Source organism: Saccopteryx leptura, chromosome 3 (assembly GCF_036850995.1).
Source record: "Saccopteryx leptura isolate mSacLep1 chromosome 3, mSacLep1_pri_phased_curated, whole genome shotgun sequence".
NCBI lineage: Eukaryota > Metazoa > Chordata > Mammalia > Chiroptera > Emballonuridae > Saccopteryx > Saccopteryx leptura.
In genome coordinates this window covers 370,796,357-370,818,752 of record NC_089505.1, presented here as the reverse complement: position 1 = coordinate 370,818,752, position 22,396 = coordinate 370,796,357, and the positions used below count along the sequence as shown (strand labels likewise).

Sequence of the window (22,396 nt, the reverse complement as noted above, 5' to 3'; positions counted from 1 at the left end):
GGTGACCCGGGAGGGCCCGGGAGCGCCAGGTGTGGTTCTGGTTCCTTCTGCGCTCTGCAGGTGACCCGGGAGGGCCCGGGAGCGCCAGGTGTGGTTCTGGTTCCTTCTGCGCTCTGCAGGTGACCTGGGAGCGCCAGGTGTGGTTCTGGTTCCTTCTGCGCTCTGCAGGTGACCCGGGAGGGCCCGGGAGCACCAGGTGTGGTTCTGGTTCTTTCTGTGTTCTGCAGGTGACCTGGGAGGGCCTGGGAGCGGCGCTGGGAGGGACCCTCGTGGTGCAGGGGCGGCTGCCCGCACCCAGGCCTGCTCTGCACTGGCGCCCGCCGCTGGTTCCCACCCCCCGGGGTGACTGTGCAGCGCTTAGGGCGGGCTCCCTGTGGTGAGTCTGGTCACAAAAGACAGCTGGTCGTACTGACACACAGAGAACTCGTAAATGGGAAGAACTCCCCAGATGTGGAAGTGGTGAGTTCTTCCCACTTCCGTGCGGAGATGGGAGATGCGGGCGTCTCACAGCTGAGAAGTCAGAGCCGAGAGGACAGCAGCAGCCCCAGGGCCGGCGTGTGGGCCCCTCCTGCTCCGGACCCCCGGCCCCTCTCAGCCCAGCCCTGCCCCCCGCAGACTGAGGAGTCGTCAGAGGTGTGGCGGAGGGGCTGGCTACCGCCTGACGTGCCAGGGAGTTCAGAAACGCCGTCACCCCCGCTGGGGACGGGAGTGCGGTCCAGTCTGCAGACGTGACAGCAGACGTGGCGAATGCCAGCAGCGGTGCCCGGTCTTCTCACCTCAGTGCCCGCCCCACGGCCGGCGCGCTCCCCTGGGTCTTCATTGTCTCATAACTGCCCTGAAGTGTGTTCTGTCACTGTGTGTATCATCATAGTATCAGAAACAAACAGTGACTGTCTCTGGGCATCTCTGCCCCAAAGCTCCAGGGTCCCCTGATTCCAGAGAGCAGGTCAGAGGGCCGTCCTCAGGTGTCTGGGGACCATGCGGAGTGGCCAGGGGGAGGCGAGCAGGGCCGGGATTCCTGGGGACCTGGGCTGTGCGACAGGTCACGGGGCAGCAGTGTGGCCTGCCAGCCTGGTCTGAGGCCTCCCTGCCCCCTGCAGGGGAGGATTCTTGGGGCCCTGAGCGGATGGTGACCCCCCCACCAGTGCCTGCTCAGCAGGGCGTCCTTTAGTGCCCGTGGTGGTCGGGGCAGCAGTCCCTGGGCTGGCGGTGTCTGCTGCAGGGAGCCAGGCCCGGCCGTGGGGAGGGAGCCTTTCCCAAAGGCGCCCCAGGCCCTTCAGAAAGAGGGGAGGCAGCTGGCCCTTCCCTCTGGGGAGACTGACCCTTTCCTGAGGCCTGAGGTCGGACACCAGACCCGCTGAGACACGTGGACATGGGGCCTGGGCCTGGTCTCTCTCCTGCTCTGTGACCGCCCAGGGCTGTGTGTGCCCCCCCGGGCACGGGGAGAGTTCTCTTCCGTGACCCAGAAACCACTGTGCTGCCGTTCCCTGTGGCGTGGGAGCCACCCTCCCCAGATGGGCTGGCTGTGTCCTTTCTTCCACCCTCCCCATCGGGGCCAGGGCTGGGGTTTCCGGCTCGCCGTGTGCGGGGGTTGAAGCTCTTCGGAGTCTGGGCCTGGAATTTGGGGGATAGACAAGGTGGCCTTTGCACCCTCCTCCACCCCAGACGGGTCCAGGTTCAGGGGAGTCCTTGGCAGTTCTTCTGTCCCTGTCACGCTAGCTGCAGAGAGGGCAGAGCAGGAGATGAACAGACGTTCACCACTCGCCCTCCTGGGGGAGGCCCGGGTCCGAGGACTTTTATGAGAAGGGACCCAGCACAGGACTGCCCAGAGATGGCCGTGTCACCTGGGAAAACTGCCAGCTGTCGATGTCGTCAGAAGGGCTTGCACGTTAGCCTGTCACCAGTCAGCTCCCGGCATCTTCCTGGAAACTGGCCGCCTGTGGAGAGCCCGGGACACCTCAGGACAGCCCGTGGCCTGGCCCGTGGGCCTCAGCCAGGCACGCCCCCGGTCGACTCCCAGGGGCTACAATCGAGAGGCACCTTGGGTCCCGAGATGTCAAAACGCACCTGATGAAGTACGTTGTAGGGTTGAGGAGTTCCAGCAAACCATGTGAGGAGATGTATTTGAACAAATGACAGTTAATCAAAGAGAAAACTGTCCCTGGGGCCCAGCCCCGTCCCTGGGACCTGAGGAGCCAGCGCGCGCACACACACACACACACACACAGTCACACACACACGCTCACACACATACACACAGTCACACACACACACAGTCACACACACACAGTCACACACACACACATACACAGTCACACACACAGTCACACACACACACAGTCACACACACACACACATACACACACATACACACACACAGTCACACACACAGTCACACACACACGCACGCTCACACACACACAGTCACACACGCACGCTCACACACACGCTCACACACAGTCACACACACACACACGCACACACACACGCACACACACACACAGTCACACACACACACAGTCACACACACACACAGTCACACACACAGTCACACACGCACGCTCACACACACACAGTCACACACGCACGCTCACACACACAGTCACACACGCACGCTCACACACACTCACACACACACACACACGCACGCTCACACACACAGTCACACACACACACATACACAGTCACACACACAGTCACACACACACACAGTCACACACACACGCACACACACACTCACACACACACACACGCACGCTCACACACACAGTCACACACACACACATACACAGTCACACACACACAGTCACACACACATACACACACACAGTCACACACACACAGTCACACACACACGCACGCTCACACACACACAGTCACACACGCACGCTCACACACGCTCACACACAGTCACACACACACACGCACACACACACTCACACACACACACAGTCACACACACACACAGTCACACACACACAGTCACACACACAGTCACACACGCACGCTCACACACAGTCACACACGCACGCTCACACACACAGTCACACGCACGCTCACACACACGCTCACACACAGTCACACACACACACGCACACACACACACAGTCACACACACACACAGTCACACACACACACAGTCACACACACGCACACACACAGTCACACACACACACGCACACACACACACGCTCACACACACACACTCACACACACACGCACACACGCTCACACACGCTCACACACACACACACGCACACACACACACGCTCACACACACACACGCACACGCACACACGCTCACACACACACACGCGCACACACACACACGCTCACACACACACACACGCGCTCACACACACACACACTCACACACAGTCACACACACAGCCACACACACACAGTCACACACACACACACTCACACACACAGTCACACACACTCACACACACACACAGTCACACACACACACACGCACACACGCACACACACAGTCACACACAGTCACACACACACACGCTCACACACACACGCTCACACACACACACTCACACCCACACGCACACACGCACTCACACACACACACAGTCACACACACACACACACACTCACACACACACGCTCACACCTGGCGCCCCTCACTCGGCAGCGAGTGTCGGGAAGCACAGGCTTCCGTGTTTGTTCCCTTTCCCGCGAGCCCTGAAACAAAGTGGTGAGTCCGGAAAACAAGCAGAATGTCCCACGCCCGGGTGGTGTGGTAACTTCAAATTGCCATAAATGTTCCCAAAGCCGCCTTCTCCATTTTCACGGGCCATTTGTCACGGGCAGTGTCTAAGGTGGCCTGGTCCGTGGGCCCCACAGGAGCCTTGCTCAGAAAGGTGTGTCCTGCTTTGGAGTCACCTCGGAAGGGTGGCAGTGCAGGGAACCATCGGATGTCTGAAGTTCTGAGTTCCTGCTGCCTTTCAGTAAGCGAAGGCGTTCGGAGGGTGTGGCAGTCAGGGAGGGGTGTCTTTCTGGAGGAGGGGGCCCTGCGTGGCGCTTGTTTGCGTGATGTTCGGCCGGCCCATGGTGCCTGCTGTCCTGCACAGGGGCCCCGTGGCACCAGCAGAGCCCTGACGCACTCTGTGGTGGGCTGGACGGAACCGGGACTGTCCCTTGCTGCCTGTAGAGTGCGCTAAGTGTTGAACGGTGTATGGAGTCCGCCATTTCCCCTGCCCGTCACCAGAGAGCGGTCCACAGGAAGCCTTTGTGGGCAAGGACAGGGAAGGCGATCTGGGGCCAGCGGGCACGTCGAGTTCCAAGGGCCAGGAGGCGAGGCACTTCCTGTGGGAAGCCGGGTGTGGGGTCCCAGGGAAGGCCGCCGAGGTGCGGAGCAGTGGGGAGGGTGGGTCCTGGCTTGGAGCTGCGTGGAAGCTGGAGCTCAGGCCAGCAGAGCAGGAAGGACTGTGTGAGGGTCCAGCCTGTCTCCACCCCCCACCAGGCTTCCCTTCCCCGCAGACTGAACGAGTGTTGGCGGGCAGGACCCATGCTGGGAGGGTGCCACTCTGCTGCCAGGGCCCCGGGCTCCAGGCTGAGGCCCAGCCCTGGGACATGCTCACGTGGCCCCTTCACTCGGGGCGGCTTCACCTGCTGAGTGGGCTGGTGAGGGAGGTGGGGTCCTTGGAGCATGCTGGGGTGGGGGGTGGGCATATGAGACCAGCGTCGTGGCCGCCTGCCCGCCCTCCTGCTCTGAGGCCAGGACTCACGCAACTGGGGGGGGGACGGTGTCAGTGATGCCCCTGAGGGGTCTCGGCAGGGTCTGGGGTGTCACAGGGGAGGGCGGAGTCAGCGGTGCCCCTGAGGGGTCTCGGCAGGGTCTGGAGTGTCACAGGGGAGGGCGGTCCTCAGGCACCGATGTCATAGGAGTGACCTGGTTCCGGGGCTGGCCACCGGCCTGTCACACTCCTTTGTCCCTGACGATGGCTGTGGGGTCCGGGCAGGGCCAGGGTAGCCCTTTTTTGAGATGGCCACTGCAGCCCAGAGTTGAAGTGTCCGCCGATGCCACCCAGCCAGGCAGCACAATCTAGGACTTGCAGCCAGGTCTCTGGACACCCCGCAGGGAAGGCCGGTGGCCGGGAGTGGGCAGCCGTGTCCTGAATCGAAGGGCAAAGAGGAGGCACCTGGGGCTGCCGCCCACACTCACGGCCCGGGCCACAAACACCTGCCTCTTGGTGCCTTTCCAGGGCCAGGGGTTGTTTCTGAAGGCCGAGGGACACTGGATTCCAACTGCTGCCCATTGCCGGCCTGAGAAAGGACCCGGCCGCTGGGGCCCACGGCTGGATGGCGGGGCCCAGCACCTCCCCGGTCAAGAAGAGGAAGCCCGACTTCTGCCCTCAGGAGACGGAGGTGCTGGTGTCCAAGGTCAGCAAGCACCCCAGCTGCTGTTCGGCTCGGGGCTGCTGGAGGCCAAGCCCACGTGCAGGTACCCGTGTGGGGCCGCGTCCTGCAGGCCGTGAGCGCGCTGGGCTATTCCGCGTCCTGCAGGCCGTGAGCGCGCCGGGCTATTCCGCATCCTGCAGGCCGTGAGCGCGCCGGGCTATTCCGCGTCCTGCAGGCCGTGAGCGCGCTGGGCGATTGCCGCAGGGACGTCGTGGACCTCAAGCACCTGTGGCGGGACCTGCGTGCCGTTGTGCGGCGCAGACAGGGCGACCCGCGCAGGATGGCCTCCGGCCGGGCTCTGGCAGCCCCGGGGCCCTGGCCCGCACGCCTGTGGAGCATGGGGTGGCCAAGACCTTCTCCTGCCCGGCCCTGCCTGCGGGGGCTTCGGCCCGGAGCCGCCCCGAGGTGCGTTTCTGCCCAGCAGAGACCAGCTCGCAGGGGAGGCCGCCGCAGGCTCCTGCTCCTGCGCGGACCCCTCCGTTCCGCTCCCCCAGCCGGAGCGGCTGTCTGCGTTGTTCCTGGGGGCTCACTCTGTGCCCCCGGCCTGCGCTCGCTCGGGCATCGACTGGCTTCCTGCTCAGCTCTGCTCGGGTCCCTCCATCGGCCGCTGCAGCGCGGGCTGCGGGACAGACGGACGGCAGAGCTCTTCCCCAGGTCTCTGCTCCTGCCCCAGGACCGTGGCTGCGTGAAGAAACAGTTCCTTTGGCTGCCAGTGTGGTCCGTGGTGCTCAGAACGGTGCTGAGCACTGTGTCCTCCCATCGTCCCGTCCTCCGCGCCCTGTGCTGCCCTGTCCTTGCCATCAGATCGTGCGCTCGTGCCGACTCTCTGAGGGGCTCTCGCGGCCTGGGTGTCGGACCTGCGTGTGGCGTGCCGGGCCTTGTGCTGGGCTGACGCACGTGGTCCCAGCAGCACTTGGGGCTGCAGGAGGGCAGGGCATCAGGTCCTCACGCCGCATCCTGCTGCTCAGGCGTCAGGCCTCTGCCTGGAGCCGCCTGGACAGGTCACACCACCTGGGACTGGCCGAGAGCCCGGGGCCGCTGCTCTTGAAGGTGGGGTCTGCTTCCTTAAGACAAGGCAGTGGGTAGGGAACAGAACTGGCGCCCCCTCCCCTTCTAAGCTTTTTTTGTTTGTCTTGGAGACCATTTGGGGCCCCTCTGCAAGGGGCGCCCGGGGTGTGATAGACCCCCCCCCCCCACAAAGACGCAGGCCCAGGTCTGTGCATCTCTTGTCTGCAAGCTCAGCCTCCCCTCTCAGCTCCTGGGGGAGACGGGTGCACACAGCCGCTCTCGACCACGCAGGATGGTGCCTGGCGCTGGCTGTCTCAACTCAGGGGCGCCTCCTGGGCTGGCCTCTCCTCTGGGCAGCTGGGGATGTGGAAGAGGGGAGGGAGACATGAGGGAGGTGTGGGTGATGTCTTTGAGGCTCTCTGGTCCCAGGTGGGTGCATTAGTTAGGTCCAGGGGCTTGTCTGATTCCTCCCCTACTCTCTGACCTTGAAACCGGGCCAGAACTTTCAAACAGCATCAGACACACGTCTGGCCTGTGGCCAGCCCTGCCCCTGCCCCTTCTGTGGTGCTGGCCTGCGTGAGTCACCCCGCTGCCTGGGCGAGGGCAGGGGGCACCCCGCTACGTGGTCTGGGGCTGGGGGTCTACGTGGTCTGGGGCTGGGGGTCTACGTGGTCTGGGGCTGGGGGTCTACGTGGTCTGGGGCTGGGGGTCTACGTGGTCTGGGGCTGGGGGTCTACGTGGTCTGGGGCTGGGGGTCTATGTGGTCTGGGGCTGGGGGTCTACGTGGTCTGGGGCTGGGGGTCTACGTGGTCTGGGGCTGGGGGTCTACGTGGTCTGGGGCTGGGGGTCTGCTCCCTTCGGCCGTGGTCACCTCGACCCTCGTGCGGGGTGGGGGCAGCAGTGGTTCCCGGTCGGGGCTGCCCTCCCCAGCCCAGGTGGGGCCCGGGCCCGGCCTCATGGCTGTTGTCCAGACGCGTCCTCCGCACACGCCTGGGAAGGTGCGTCTTCCCTGCCCTGCGACCTGTGGGGGACTCAGGCTCCCCAAGTCACTGGGCTCGAGTGGAGGTCGCGGTGTGGCCCCATGAGGCGCTGCGGTCCTGCCCTGACCGCGGAGTGTCCTGTGGGCTCTTGCTGGGGCTCCTCCCTCAGGTGGCCCAGCTCTGAGAGGGGTGCCCGGCCACACTGTCCCCGCTGAGTGGAGTGACACGATCACTCCCTGTGCCCTCACGGCACCCACGTCCTCTACCCGCTTCGGCCCAATGCCTAAGTCCCTCTTGGCTGCCGTGGGCTACAGGGGTCCGCAGTCTGTTCCCGTTTAGCTCGAGGACTGTTCGAGTCTGCTGCCTGTGTCAGTGGTCATCCTTCACTGGTCAGGAGAGATGTCCACCGTCTGAGTCCCATCTACTCTGACAGTGACTCCCTTGTCATCTGTGTGGGATCTCTGTATGGACGGAGGTCACTATTCGGGGGGGTTTTGTTGCTGGTCACATGCTGAGAATAAGTGTGACGTTTTAGGACAACACCAAACCCTTTCCAAAGCAGCAGTGCCCCCCGGTCAGTGGGGACGCCGCAGGCTCTGCTCCCGCCGGCTCTTGAATGGGCTGCCCCTGTGACCGTGGTGCCGCCCCGGGGGTCCCATCCGCCCCGGGGGTCCCGTCCGCCCCGGGGGTCCTGTCAGCCCATCCGGCCCGGGGGTCCCGTTCGCCCCGGGAGTCCCGTCCGTCCCGGGGGTCCCATCCGGCCCTGGGGGGTCCCATCCGCCCCGGGGGCCCCGTCTGCCCCGGGGGTCCTGTCAGCCCATCCGCCCCGGGGGCCCCGTCCGCCCCGGGGGTCCTGTCAGCCCATCCGCCCCGGGGGTCCCGTTCGCCCCGGGAGTCCCGTCCGTCCCGGGGGTCCCATCCGCCCCGGGGGGGTCCCATCCGCCCCGGGGGCCCCGTCCGCCCCGGGGGTCCTGTCAGCCCATCCGCCCCGGGGGTCCCGTCCGCCCCAGGGGTCCCGTCCGTCCTGGGGGTGCTATCCGTCCAGCTCCCAGTTCCCTGACGCTGAGCCCCTTGCTGTGAGCTGCCCGCCACGTGCCCGTCTTGGGGGTGCATCTGCTCACGTCTGCCGTCTGTTCTGTGTCCAGGGCCGGCCTCACTGGGGTCCGGGAGCTCCGGCTGGTCATGCAGTCAGTACAGTAGCTGTGTTACTGTAAACCTTTCCTCTCGGGCTCTGCTTGTCTCGATGTGCTTAGCTGTGTCTCTTTGGAAGGTCAGGAGTCGTGCCGTTTGGTGTTACCACTGTTTTCTCTGGTGGTTTCGGTCCTTGTATCCTAAAAAGCCTTGCCCGCTAAGGGTCCCAGCGCCGTTTAGAGTTGTATCCTTTCAGCTTTTACACTTCTGTCTGTCATCCATGTTGAGTTAATTTTTAAGTTTGGTCAGTTTTGGGTCGCTCAGCAGAGGGTTGAAGTCTGTTCTTTCCCAGTGAGTTATCCCCGCGTGTCTGTCCACAGCCAGGGGCCCTGTTCTCCTGGGCTCTCTCCTGGGGGGTGTGTGGGATTCCTCTCGTTCTCTCTCCTGGGGGGGGGTGTGTGGGATTCCTCCCGTTCTCTCTCCTGGGGGGTGTGTGGGATTCCTCCCGTTCTCTCTCCGGGGTGGGGGTGTGTGGGATTCCTCTCGTTCTCTCTCCTGGGGGGTGTGTGTGGGATTCCTCTCGTTCTCTCTCCTGGGGGGTGTGCGGGATTCCTCTCGTTCTGTCTCCTGGGGGGTGTGCGGGATTCCTCTCGTTCTCTCTGGGGGGTGTGTGTGTGCGGGATTCCTCTTGTTCTCTCTCCAGGGGTGTGTGGGATTCCTCTCGTTCTGCCTGCCCTCAGTGTTTGGCAGAGTTCACAAGGCAGCCACCTGAGCCTGGCGTTTTCACTGTGGGGAGAGTTTAAGGTTCAGTTTGTTTATGTTAGGCTGCTGCTGCTGCTTCCATTTCTTCTGGGGAGGGGTCGCCTTGGTTCTTGCGTTTTCCAAGGAACTTGCCCTTTCATCAATGTTGCTCATGATCATGTGTGGTTTGTGTGCCTGTGGGCTCGGCCGTGAGAGCTGGCCTCTCACTCGTGAGGTGGCTGATGTGTGTCTCCTCTGCTCTGTTCCTGGTTAGTCTGACTGTAAGTCTATCAGTGATTGTGTCAGAAAACCAGGTTTGATTTCATTAACTTGTGCGCATCTAACTTCGATTTCTGCCCATCGGTCATCTCCTCCTCCCGCCTGCTTCGGGGTGAATCTGCTCTGGTTAGATCATAGACTCCAGGCCTTTCTCACCTGTGTTCCTCCGTGCACTGCCTTGCCAACGCAAATTCTCACGTATTGTGTTTTCGCCCAGCTAAAAGTATTTTCTGGCTGTCTTTGTGATTTCTTTTTTTTTCTTTTTTTTGCTAATGGTTATTTAGGAGTATGTTATTTAATTTGCAAGCGATTCTAGTTCTAGATGGCTTTCTGCTATTGATTTTCAGTTTAATTCTGAAGTAGATGTCTTTGCTGAGATTCCCGCCGTCACGGGTGTGTGGAGACGGGCGTCCTGTCTGAAGTTGTGCGTAATCCAGTCTGTTCCGCGTGCACGTGACGCTGTGCGTGCCACTGTGGGAGGGGGGGGGGTGTCCTGTACGTGCCGCTCAGGCCGATCGGACCCCTGGTGTCAGAGTCCTCGCGTCCGCGGCTGTTAACCGCCGAGATGCGGACCGCTCCCCTGCAGCTGTGGGTCTGTCTGTCTGTCTTTCCACGTCTGTGTTTCTGCTTCAGGTATTTTGAGGCTGTGATAGGAGGGCGTGCACAGGTAAGAGTGTTTGTCTTCTGCATCCATGACCCCTTTATCATTGTAAACACGTCCCTTCTCTGTGCAGGCATGTGCTTCCCTGAGTTCCGTCTGACACTGGTGTGGCCACTCTAGCTTTCTCGTGGTTCCTGTTTCCACGACTTATTTCCCAATGCTTCTACTTGTCAGTGCTGTCTGGTTTTATACATAAAGTGGGTTTCTGGTACCTGCTGTGCAGTGGAGTTTGCCTTTGATCACATCTGACCCTCTCTGCTCTGGACTGGACAGGGCCCAGCGGGTCGCCCACCAGGACTTCGGGTGATGACGGAGACGGCCTGTCACCTGCGTGGACCGGATCGGAGGACTCGGCCTGAGATCATTCCTCTTTACTGTACACACCAGGATTTCAGGTGTAAATCTCTCGTCTTGATATGTGCTGTCCATCTTTCCCTGTGTTCTCTTCCTTTTTCTTTTTTGGAGTTCTTGAACGCTCCTTAACATCCCGTTCACCTCTGTGGTTGGCCTGTGAGCTGTACCTGTCTGTGTTGTTTGCAGTTTACAACGTGGCGCTCTCGCTTTCCACCGCGAGCCTGCACAGAACCTGTCGCTCTGCGTGCAGTGCAGACCCGCCGCACCTGACTCCGCCTCCTCCCGCCCCGCGGAGGGTGTCATGCGTTCACTGCAGCCTGCCCTGGCGACGACGTGATGCTGTTTTCATAATCAGTTGTCTCTTAACTGGTCAGACGAGACGCGGCCTCTTCTTCCCTGGCCGCATACTTCCTGTCGGTCCCCACTTCCTCCGTGCGGCCAAGTGTCTCCCCCATTGTGTCTCAACCTGACGGACTTCTAGGAACATTTCCAGTGGTGCGCCTCTGGCTGGACAGATACTCTCAGCTTTTTTTTTTTTTTTGTCTAAAATAAGTATTTATCTTGCCTCTACTTTTGAAGTATTTTTACCGTGGGTGCCGAGTGCTGGCTGCAGCTTCCGTGCGTCTCGCAGCACCCGACGAAGCTGTCACGGCGTTGTCCTGCTTCCACGGCCGCGGAGAGCCAGTTCCCTCCTGCACTTCGTGCCTCTGCACGGTGACGTGTGTTTTTCTCTGGGCCCCTCTAGAGTTTACCTGTGGTCACAGCTTCTCTGCAGTTTGGATGGTAACGTGCTCTGGGCTGTTGATTTCTAGCATATATCCTGCCTGGGCCTTGGGCCTCTGGGAACTCTGTTTGTAATCGCATGACAATGACAGTTGGATGCTCTCAGTTCTTGTTTCTCGAGTCCTTTCTGTTTGTTTGCTTGGCCGTGCTCGAGGGCCCCGTGGGCGACGTAGACTTTGTCGTCTTTTCCTCTGTTCTCCTCTGTTTGGCCTCCGTGACTTGTCCTCAGGGTCGCTGGCCCTTCATTTTCTGTGTCTAGCCTGCCGCTGACCCGAGCAGTGGAGGCCCCGCCTCCGTGCTCCACTTCCTGTCTCCCGAGGTTCTTGGAGCTCTGCGCGTCCTTCCTGTCCCCACGTGGTGGGCGCCCTTCCTGTCCCCACGTGGTGGGTGTCCTTCCTGTCCCCACGTGGTGGGCGTCTGTCCTGTCCCCACGTGGTGTGCGTCTGACCTGTCCCCGCGTGGTGGGCGCCCTTCCTGTCCCCGCGTGGTGGGCACCCTTCCTGTCCCCACGTGGTGGGCGTCTGTCCTGTCCCCGCGTGGTGGGCATCCTTCCTGTCCCCACGTGGTGGGCGCCCTTCCTGTCCCCGCGTGGTGGGCGTTCTTCCTGTCCCCACGTGGTGGGCGTCTGTCCTGTCCCCACGTGGTGGGCGCCCTTCCTGTCCCCACGTGGTGGGCGCCCTTCCTGTCCCCGCGTGGTGGGCGCTCTTCCTGTCCCCGCGTGGTGGGCGTTCTTCCTGTCCCCGCGTGGTGGGCGCCCGTCCTGTCCCCACGTGGTGGGCGTTCTTCCTGTCCCCACGTGGTGGGCGCCCTTCCTGTCCCCGCGTGGTGGGCATCCTTCCTGTCCCCGCGTGGTGGGCGCCCTTCCTGTCCCCGCGTGGTGGGCGCCCGTCCTGTCCCCACGTGGTGGGCGTTCTTCCTGTCCCCGCGTGGTGGGCGCCCTTCCTGTCCCCACGTGGTGGGCGCCCTTCCTGTCCCCACGTGGTGGGCGTTCTTCCTATCCCCGCGTGGTGGGCATCCTTCCTGTCCCCACGTGGTGGGCGCCCTTCCTGTCCCCACGTGGTGGGCGCCTGTCCTGTCCCCGCGTGGTGGGCTGCACCTGTGCCTCCGCGGGCACCTTTGTACCTTCGGTAAGCGCTCCTCTGAGTTCCACCATGTCGTTTCTGGGTCAGGTGTTCTGTGGATGGCCTGCTCTCGTGGTTTGGGGTCATGTTTCCTGGCTTCTTCATGTGTCCAGGACGTTATAGCTGTGGCCCCTGTGCTGGGCTGGATTGTTCTCCTTTGGAGAGAACTGGACTTTGTTCCAGGGGCAGGGAAGTTGCCTGCAGGTCGCTTTGATCTTTTTGTGGCTTGCTGTAAAGACCTCATAGGCAGTCTGTAGTGTACCCCGACCTGACCCAGATGCAGGTTCTCAGACCCGGCCCTCTGCAGTCACCGCTTGCTGCCCTGGGTGCTCAGTGAGGTCTGTGGATGGCTCGCAGGGTCTGGGCCTCGGAGCCTTGGCATCTGCCCTCTGGATGTCTCGAGGCTGAGCCTCACCAGGTCCCCAGGGAGCCGTCCCTGCAGCTCCGGAGCCCTGCACAGCCTGACGGCACGGTGTCATTCGGGGCTTTGACTAGTGCAGGTACCTGGTAAGCCGCACCCCGTCTGGGTGCAGAGATGCCCCTTGCCCTGGTGCATGCCCAGCCCCTGGGCACCGCAAGGCCCTGCTGTTTGTTTTGGAATGTCACATGCGTTGGGTCCTCCTGCGTGTGCCCTGCTGTCCGGCTGATGTCCTTGGTGCAAGGCTCACGACGTCCACCAGTGTCACATGTGGCTCCGCTGGTGGGTCCAGTGAGGGGGGCCCCGTGCCTGGCGTGCTGTCTGTGGTTGTGAGAATGAGGCCGCGGTGCATCTACAGCTTCCTGTGTGTGTGTGTGTTTCCTGGTGTAAGTCCTGGGGTGGCATCGCCGGGCACGCGTCTGGTCTCCTCAGGGAGCGGATCTTTCCGCAGTGGCCGCGCTCCAGACACTGTTATACTCACCCAGCCGTGTTCCACTCGCCCCGTCATCCCAGGGTGGGGGCTCCACACGGGTCCACAGTGACCGTGCCCCAGACACTGGTTATACTCACCCAGCCGTGTTCCACTCCCCGTCATCCCAGGGTGGGGGCTCCACACGGGTCCTCAGTGACTGTGCCCCAGACACTGTTCATACTCACCCAGCCGTGTTCCACTCCCCGTCATCCCAGGGTGGGGGTCCACACGGGTCCGCAGTGGTGTTTTGAATGGGGACAAAATCCACACAATGTAAAACTCACCATTTTAACCACTCTAGTGTATAATTGGGTGGTTTTTAGCGCACTCACAGTGGTGTACAGTCATCGCTGTTTTCTGACTCCAGAACACTGTCACCCCTGAAACAAACCCCACACACATGAGCGGTCACCCCCACGCCCTCCTCCCAGCCCCTCGTGACCTCGGTCTGCTTTCTGTCCCGAGGACTTTCTCCGTGGGTCTAGACGCTTTGTGTGAATGGCCTCTGGCACAGGTAGCTCCGTGTGGGGCCTCTCTCACCGGCCAGATGTTTTCGAGGCTCAGGGCGTTGAGGCAGGATCCGTGCCGGTCCCTTTCCGTGTCTGAGTAATGCTCTGTGGTCGGCACTGGCCTCAGCTCTTCGTCACTGATGGACACGGCTGTGTCTGCTTTGTGATGGGGGTGCACACGCATGTGCAGGTTCTGTGGGGACCGGGCTCTCGTTTCTCTGGAGTGTGCCTGGCAGTGGGGTGGCCTGGGCAGGTGGTACCCGCTGGGCCTTTCTGAGGAGCTGCCCTGTTTGCTGTTCTCTCTTCCCTGTGGCTTCTGGGTGCTGCTTGGGCAAATGGGCTCCATCTCCATCTCTGATGCTCTGGCCCACCCGAGAGGGCCGTCCAGGAAGGGGGTGACTGTGGCCGCCCAGCTCTGGAGTGGCCCCAGCACTCTGTGGTGCTGGGCTCCATGTTCTCTCCTCCCTGTCTTGCAGCCACCCAGCTGGACCCGAGTGACCTGCAGGAGCTGGTCCAGGAGGCGTCAGCCGGTGTCTTCCGCATCAACGCCAGTGGTGAGTCTGCCCATCCTGACCAGCTGCTCGGGGTTGAGGTGACAGCGTGGTGGCTGTGCCCATGGTCTGCCCCCAGCTAGACCGCCATGTAGCCCCGCTGAGCTGTCTCAGGACGGGGGTGCAGTGTCCCCAGCTAGACCGCCATGCAGCCCTGCTGAGCTGTCTCAGGACGGGGGTGCAGTGTCCCCAGCTAGACCGCCATGTAGCCCCGCTGAGCTGTCTCAGGACGGGGGTGCAGTGTCCCCAGCTAGACCGCCATGCAGCCCTGCTGAGCTGTCTCAGGACGGGGTTGCAGTGCCCCCAGCTAGACCGCCATGCAGCCCTGCTGAGCTGTCTCAGGACGGGGGTGCAGTGCCCCCAGCTAGACCGCCATGTAGCCCTGCTGAGCTGTCTCAGGACGGGGGTGCAGTGTCCCCAGCTAGACCGCCATGTAGCCCTGCTGAGCTGTCTCAGGATGGGGGTGCAGTGCCCCCAGCTAGACCGCCATGCAGCCCTGCTGAGCTGTCTCAGGACGGGGGTGCAGTGTCCCCAGCTAGACCGCCATGCAGCCCCGCTGAGCTGTCTCAGGACGGGGGTGCAGTGTCCCCAGCTAGACCGCCATGTAGCCCTGCTGAGCTGTCTCAGGACGGGGGTGCAGTGCCCCCAGCTAGACCGCCATGTAGCCCTGCTGAGCTGTCTCAGGACGGGGAGCTGTCTCAGGACGGGGGTGCAGTGCCCCCAGCTAGACTGCCATGCAGCCCTGCTGAGCTGTCTCAGGACGGGGAGCTGTCTCAGGACGGGGGTGCAGTGCCCCCAGCTAGACTGCCATGCAGCCCCGCTGAGCTGTCTCAGGACGGGGTTGCAGTGCCTCCAGCTAGACCGCCATGTAGCCCTGCTGAGCTGTCTCAGGACGGGGGTGCAGGCGGTCGGCTCGGTGCTGCCCCGCAGTGCTGACTCCTGCAGTGGGAGCTTCCCTTAGCTCCACGCCCTCCTTGTCACCTGCCCTGGGCCCCGTGTGATCTGGATGAGTCCCCATGGGGAAGGAGCACTCCGGGCCCCCCTCAGGCTGGCTGATGGGTCACTGAGGCTGGGGGTCGGGTGAGAGTCATAGTCCCCAAGGCCAGCTCCTTCAGACCTGGGGCCACAAGGACAAGGAGGCTCAGTGCACCTTGTGGGGAGGGGGGTGTTTGCCCCGAGCCCTGAGCTCATTCACATCCTGGGTGAGAAAGTGGGGAGAGGAGAGAAGCCCCCCCCTAGGCTGCGGCAGGGCCCACGGCAGAAGGCACCCAGGAGCCCCTGAGCCCCGCGTTGGCCTGGGGCCTGTTCTAGGTCACCTGGGGCTCTGCTGCAGGCGTGACCAGCTGAGTGGGGGCCGTGCTGTGAGCCCTGGTGTCCTGGCAGGTGCGTGGTCACTGGGATGGTCTCCCAGGGCCCGGCCACCGTGCCCTTGGGCTCCGTTTCTGCTGCAGCTGGGGTGAGGCATGCACACTGGGTGAGGCATGCACGCGGGAGTCCGTTCTTTGCCTGGTGGAGGGACTTGTGCGTCTCACTCCTGCCCCCTTCTTTCCGCAGTGGCCTCCTTGGAGCAGAGCCTCCGGTCCCTGGGGAGGGCGAGCGACACACAGGAGCTGCGGGACCGCCTGTGAGTGTGTGCCCGTGTGCAGTGCCCTCTGCGCACGTGCGTGCCGGCCTGGCCACCTGCCAGCCTGGCCGCCACCTAGACCACACCCGAGGGCCAGCGGCTTGAGCTTGGCGCCTGAGGCTGGGCCCGTGCGTGGGCACACAGGTGTGCCATGCTCCCGCAGGGAAGCCTGGCTGTGTCTGCTGTGCCGTGCGTCCACTTGCACACTGTCCCCCACCAGCTTGGCGCCTGAGGCTGGGCCCATGCGTGGGCACACAGGTGTGCCATGCTCCCACAGGGAAGCCTGGCTGTGTCTGCTGCGCCGTGCATCCACCTGCACACTGTCCCCCACCAGCTTGGTGCCCGAGGCTGGGCCCGTGCGTGGGCACACAGGTGTGCCATGCTCCCACAGGGAAGCCTGGCTGTGTCTGCTGTGCCGTGCGTCCACTTGCACACTGTCCCCCACCAGCTGTGCCCAGCATGCCTGCCACCCTCCAGAGCTCGCCGGTGGGGTCCATACACTTGTGAACGCACCCCACTTGTGGAAGCAAGGTGTGAGCCAGGTGTGCCATGTGTGCAGTGGGTTACAGGTGGTGAGCACAGAGAGGCTGGGGGGCGGGGCCTAAGGTTTGACTCTGCCCCTGTGGGGGTCCCACTGGGCGTTCCTGCCGAGGACCCAGAGGTCTGCCCTGGGTCGGGCCAGTGAGGCAGCTGGGCTGAGGTTCAGCTACTGACAGGAGGGCTCCTTGGGGTCTGGGTCCCAGGGAGGAGAACAGAGACGTCTCTGCAGTGAGCCGGCCTTGCTGGCTGCTGTGGGGCAGGGACAGCTCTGTCTTCAGGCCACTGGGGCCTGGTGTGGGGCGGTGGGTGCCCTGAGGGGGAGCCTGAAGCCCCGTCTAAGCCCTGTCCCCTTGGCCACCTCCTTGCCGGGGGACCCTGGGCTGCTTATGCCACTCTTCGAGCCTGGGGCAGGGAGCCTGGGGCAGGGAGCCTGGGGCCGGGAGCCGGGGGCCGGGAGCCTGGGGCAGGGAGCCTGGGGCAGGGAGCCTGGGGCCGGGAGCCGGGGGCCGGGAGCCTGGGGCAGGGAGCCTGGGGCAGGGAGCCTGGGGCAGGGAGCCGGGGGCAGGGAGCCTGGGGCAGGGAGCCTGGGGCAGGGAGCCTGGGGCCGGGAGCCGGGAGCCTGGGGCAGGGAGCCTGGGGCAGGGAGCCGGGGGCCGGGAGCCTGGGGCAGGGAGCCGGGGGCCGGGAGCCTGGGGCAGGGAGCCTGGGGCAGGGAGCCTGGGGCAGGGAGCCTGGGGCCGGGAGCCGGGGGCCGGGAGCCTGGGGCAGGGAGCCTGGGGCAGGGAGCCGGGGGCCGGGAGCCTGGGGCAGGGAGCCTGGGGCAGGGGGCCTGGGGCAGGGAGCCTGGGGCCGGGAGCCGGGGGCCGGGAGCCTGGGGCAGGGAGCCTGGGGCAGGGAGCCTGGGGCCGGGAGCCTGGGGCAGGGAGCCTGGGGCAGGGAGCCTGGGGCAGGGAGCCGGGGGCCGGGAGCCTGGGGCAGGGAGCCTGGGGCCGGGAGCCTGGGGCCGGGAGCCGGGGGCCGGGAGCCTGGGGCAGGGAGCCGGGGGCCGGGAGCCTGGGGCAGGGAGCCTGGGGCAGGGAGCCTGGGGCCGGGAGCCTGGGGCAGGGAGCCTGGGGCCGGGAGCCTGGGGCAGGGAGCCTGGGGCAGGGAGCCTGGGGCCGGGGCTGGTAGGCTGGGGCAGGGAGCCTGGGGCAGGGAGCCTGGGGCAGGGAGCCTGGGGCCGGGGCTGGTAGGCTGGGGCAGGGACCCTGGGGCCGGGAGCCTGGGGCCGGGGCTGGTAGGCTGGGGGACCAGACATGCCCTGAGGCATGGGCTGTGCTGGGCCCACGTGACTCCCTGGCACCAACCTCGTTGGGGAGGTCTTGGCCCCTCTCCCAGGCAGCCTCCCGTCCGGAGCCTTACCAGCCCAGAGGAGGCTCCAGGTGCCACGTGGGCAGTGTGAGCCCAGTGCTTGGCGAGGAGTTGCACTGAGCTCTGTGCTTGCACCTGAGGACCTCCCCATCTCGTCCCAGTGTCACCTAGCCTTGCCTTCCCCTCTCCTGCTCCTCCCACTCCGGTGACCCACGGTGTCCCTGGGTGCCGGAGACCTCAGTGTGTTGGAGGGGCTCTGCTGGACCCTCGGTGGCCCCAGCTGTTCTGTGGTCACAAGCGTTGGTGGCCAGTCCCATGGGCAGGAACCACCCCAGGACCAGTGCTTGCTGACGCTGGGCCTCCACTTTCTCCCTTGCTGGATCCCAGTAGGTGTCCGGCTGTCGTGGCCCTTGCCGCTTGCCCTGCGTCTGTGCGGGCACCAGGCTGGCCTCCCAGCAGGGGTTCCCTCTTGGTTTGGCACCTGGGCCGGGTGGCCAGTTGTACCTCCGAGGTCTGGGCTGGTTGTGGGCGCGTGTGACTTCTGCCCAGTGATTCCTGATGCTCTGGAATTAGCGATTCTGGCAGCATTGTGCCCACAGCTTCCTTTGGGGGTGGCCTGGAAGGAGGGCAAGTCATGTCATTCCCATTTTTCAGATGAAGACACTGAGGCTTCAAGAGTGGTGGGTGTGTGCCTAGGGCTGCGCCTCTCTGAATTGATAGACCAAACCCATCCACTCACCACCCATCCTTCCATCCATGTCGTTGTCCACCCACCCACCCATCTCTGTCCACCCGTCCACCTACCTATCTGTCCACCCACCCACCTGTCTATCCATCTGCCTGTTTGTCCACCCGTCCATCCATCCATCTGTCTGTCCACTCATCCACCCACTGCTCATTCACCAGCACTGCCAAGCCTAGGGGTCCAGAGCTTGGGGCTACAGAGGACCTTTTATAAATTTTATGTGCATTTCTGTTTTAATTATTCTTTTTATTTCTTTTTTAAAAAGTATGTGTTGTTTTCTGATTATGAAGGTAACTTGCTCATTGTAGGAAATGTGGACACACGGTGTCTGAGCAGGAGAGTTAACGTGTTGGTGTTTTCCTGCCAGTGCGTCTCCAGTCCGCACGCGGTTTGCAGACTGGGTTTCAGTGAGTCACATTCTGGCTCCTGTGTTTGCACTGAGGACTGTGGGGTGTGCCTGCCCTCACCACACACTGAAACATGGCGCTGAGCTGCGGAAACTGAAGCCTGGATGGGGGTGTTCTCCGGGGTGCAGAGGCCGCTTCCCAGAGCTCGGGCAGGTGTCTGCCTGTCATCTCCCCCTCAGGGCCTGGGGACGCTGTGGAGAATTGACTGTAGCCCAGCTCTCTTCCTGGGGGAGACCTGGGGGTGCTGTGGAGAATTGACTGTAGCCCAGCTCTCTTCCTGGGGGAGACCTGGGGGTGCTGTGGAGAATTGACTGTAGCTCAGCTCTCTTCCTGGGGGAGACCTGGGGGTGCTGTGGAGAATTGACTGTAGCCCAGCTCTCTTCCTGGGGGGAGACCTTCCTGCAGCCCCAGGGCTGGGCTCCCGGCCTCGAGGGTCGGACGCGGCAGGTGCCTGGGGAGGCCCGTGTGGCTCCTGGGACTCCGCTGGCATGCTCAGAGCCTGGGGCACCACAGCTGGCACACTCAGAGCCTGGGGCACCACAGCTGGCACGCTCAGAGCCTGGGGACACCACAGCTGGCACGCTCAGAGCCTGGGGACTCCACAGCTGGGGCCGGAGCACCAGTGGTTTCTTCCCTCACGACCGCAGTGCTGACACTGACCTCCGCTGGGTGCCCCCAGGGTGTGCCCTGGAGCACCTGCACCCCGTGCTGGCGGACTCGGGCTTCCTGGCAGCACCCGGCCTCATGGTGGCGGACGTCTTGCTCGTCAGCTCGGCTGCAGCGAGGGCTCCTGCTGGGAACGCGGTGGTGACGTGCTCTGTGGCAGTGCCACCCCGACCTGTGGTCAGAGCGATCTGACCTGTCCACACTGGAAGGGAGAAGTGTCAGGATTCTGTGGCCATTTGAAAAGGCCAGGTGCCCCAAAGCAGCAGCAGCAGCGGCAGGCGGGGTGTCTCAGGTGCCAGGAGGAGGGGTCCGTGGCCGAGCGAGGTGGGTGGGCCCGACATGTGGGGCCACAGGCCTTGGGAGTGGCACGGGTTTTGTTTCCAGAGCAGCAGGAAGCTGGTGGAAGGCTCTAGAAGGCAGTGCTCTGCTGGGTGGCACTAGAGCCACACCCGAGTCGGGCAGGGGTTCGAGAGGAGCCCTGGGGTGACTGCACAGTGGCCAGTCTGCACCCTGCACCCACCACACCACCCCGCTCACCCGTGCTCACAGCCCCACTGAGTCCTGCGGGGAGGCACCACGGGTCCTCATGGAAGCCCTGGGGTGACTGCACAGTGGCCAGTCTGCACCCTGCACCCACCACCCCGCTCACCCGTGCTCACAGCCCCACTGAGTCCTGCGGGGAGACACCACGGGTCCTCATGGAAGCCCTGGTGTGACTGCACAGTGGCCAGTCTGCACCCTGCACCCACCACCCCGCTCACCCGTGCTCACAGCCCCACCGCGTCCTGCGGGGAGACACCACGGGTCCTCATGGAAGCCCTGGGGTGACTGCACAGTGGCCAGTCTGCACCCTGCACCCACCACCCCGCTCACCCGCGCTCCCCGCGTCCTGCGGGGAGGCACCACGGGTCCTCATGGAAGCCCTGGTGTGACTGCACAGTGGCCAGTCTGCACCCTGCACCCACCACCCCGCTCACCCGCGCTCCCCGCGTCCTGCGGGGAGACACCACGGGTCCTCATGGAAGCCCGTGGGGGGGGGAAGCGCTGGCCTGGCCTCGTCTGCCTCCTCCTCAGACTGCCTCACAGTGACTGCCCCCCCCCCCCCCCCCGTGTGCTGTGATCATGTGCTCCGTGACGCGGGGGTTGGGGACCTAGGCTGTCTGTACCTCGGGCATCCCCTTGTCAGCTGCGTGCGTTGCATGTGGGGCCCTGCAGGGAGCAGAGGGGCATCGGGCTGCAGCTTGCAGGGTCAGGATGGTCCTCTGGTGTCTGCCGGGGCCGAAGCCAGGGCAGGGTCCTTCCCTTGCCCAGTGCGTGCACCTGCAGGAGGCCTGAGGACAGGGTGTGCCCCTGGGGTCACTCAGTCCGAGGGGTAGGGGTCAGCTGCAAGTAGGTGAGGGGCTGGTCTCCCAGTTCCCTTGGGTCACAAACTGTGTGGCTGAGAGACCCTGGGCCCTGCTGCCCGTGTTCTGGGTCTGGAGGTGGGGTCTCAGCTGAGGCCTTCGGGGCCAGCCCGGTGGGTCCAGGGTCCTGACGAGTGTCCACCCCCAGGGGCCGTTCCGCAGGGAGAACTGACTCGGGGGCTGCTGGGGGGTGCGGCACTGACCCAGGGGACCAGCAGCTGTCTGTGGGGCCTGCGGTGGCCACGGTGGGGCGAGGGTCCTGGCGATGGTGGGTGGGTGCAGGGGCTCCCCCGACCTGGAGTCACTGGGCCTTTCTCTCCTTTCCCCACCCGCCCTCCGCGTTCTGCTGCCCGTGTCTGTCTGTCCGTCCTCTGGGCTGACTCTGGTCTCCATCCTCTGCCCTTGGCCGCTCTTCCCCTTGCCCTCCTCTGGGGTCTCCTCCCTCCTCTGGGGTCTCCCCCCGCCCCGTCTCTCCCCGTGGGGTCTCCCCTCGCCCCGTCTCTCCCCCTGGGGTCTCCCCCCGCCCCGTCTCTCCCCGTGGGGTCTCCCCCCGCCCCGTCTCTCCCTCTGGGGTCTCCCCCCGCCCCGTCTCTCCCTCTGGGGTCTCCCCCCGCCCCGTCTCTCCCTCTGGGGTCTCCCCCCGCCCCGTCTCTCCCCGTGGGGTCTCCCCCCGCCCCGTCTCTCCCCCTGGGGTCTCCCCCCGCCCCGTCTCTCCCCGTGGGGTCTCCCCCCGCCCCGTCTCTCCCTCTGGGGTCTCCCCCCGCCCCGTCTCTCCCCCTGGGGTCTCCCCCCGCCCCGTCTCTCCCCGTGGGGTCTCCCCCCGCCCCGTCTCTCCCTCTGGGGTCTCCCCCCGCCCCGTCTCTCCCCCTGGGGTCTTCCCCCGCCCCGTCTCTCCCCCTGGGGTCTCCCCCCGCCCCGTCTCTCCCTCTGGGGTCTCCCCCCGCCCCGTCTCTCCCTGTGGGTCACCCGCTCTCTTGGTGTTGCTCCCTTGCCCCGCCCGCCCTGCCCCGCCCGCCCCGCCCGCCGCAGGCACACAGCGCAGCAGGAGACTAACCTCACCGTGGCCGCCAGCACTAGCACCATGAAACAGATCTCGGAGCTGCTGCGTGGCTGCTCTTGGGTACGTCACCCTGGAGGCCGGCCGGTGGGGACAGGAGGCCAGCGGGGCCCCCTCTGTGGCTGGGTGGGGACACATGGCGCAGGGGTCGGCGCAGGGTGTCAGGTGTGAGCTCAGG

The 22,396-nt window shown here is 64.3% G+C and overlaps 1 protein-coding gene across 1 annotated transcript in view; it reads left to right on the top strand.

Moving 5' to 3' along the window:
* Positions 1 to 22,396, top strand: part of TSNARE1 (t-SNARE domain containing 1) — a 125,717-nt gene that overhangs the window by 32,483 nt on the left and 70,838 nt on the right. The window contains 11 exon segments of the mRNA XM_066379665.1: positions 4,169 to 4,292; positions 4,294 to 4,365; positions 5,244 to 5,410; positions 5,413 to 5,463; positions 5,466 to 5,488; positions 5,594 to 5,696; positions 5,699 to 5,794; positions 5,797 to 5,823; positions 14,352 to 14,429; positions 15,981 to 16,050; positions 22,191 to 22,281. Coding sequence (XP_066235762.1) covers positions 4,169 to 4,292; positions 4,294 to 4,365; positions 5,244 to 5,410; positions 5,413 to 5,463; positions 5,466 to 5,488; positions 5,594 to 5,696; positions 5,699 to 5,794; positions 5,797 to 5,823; positions 14,352 to 14,429; positions 15,981 to 16,050; positions 22,191 to 22,281 — 902 coding nt within the window.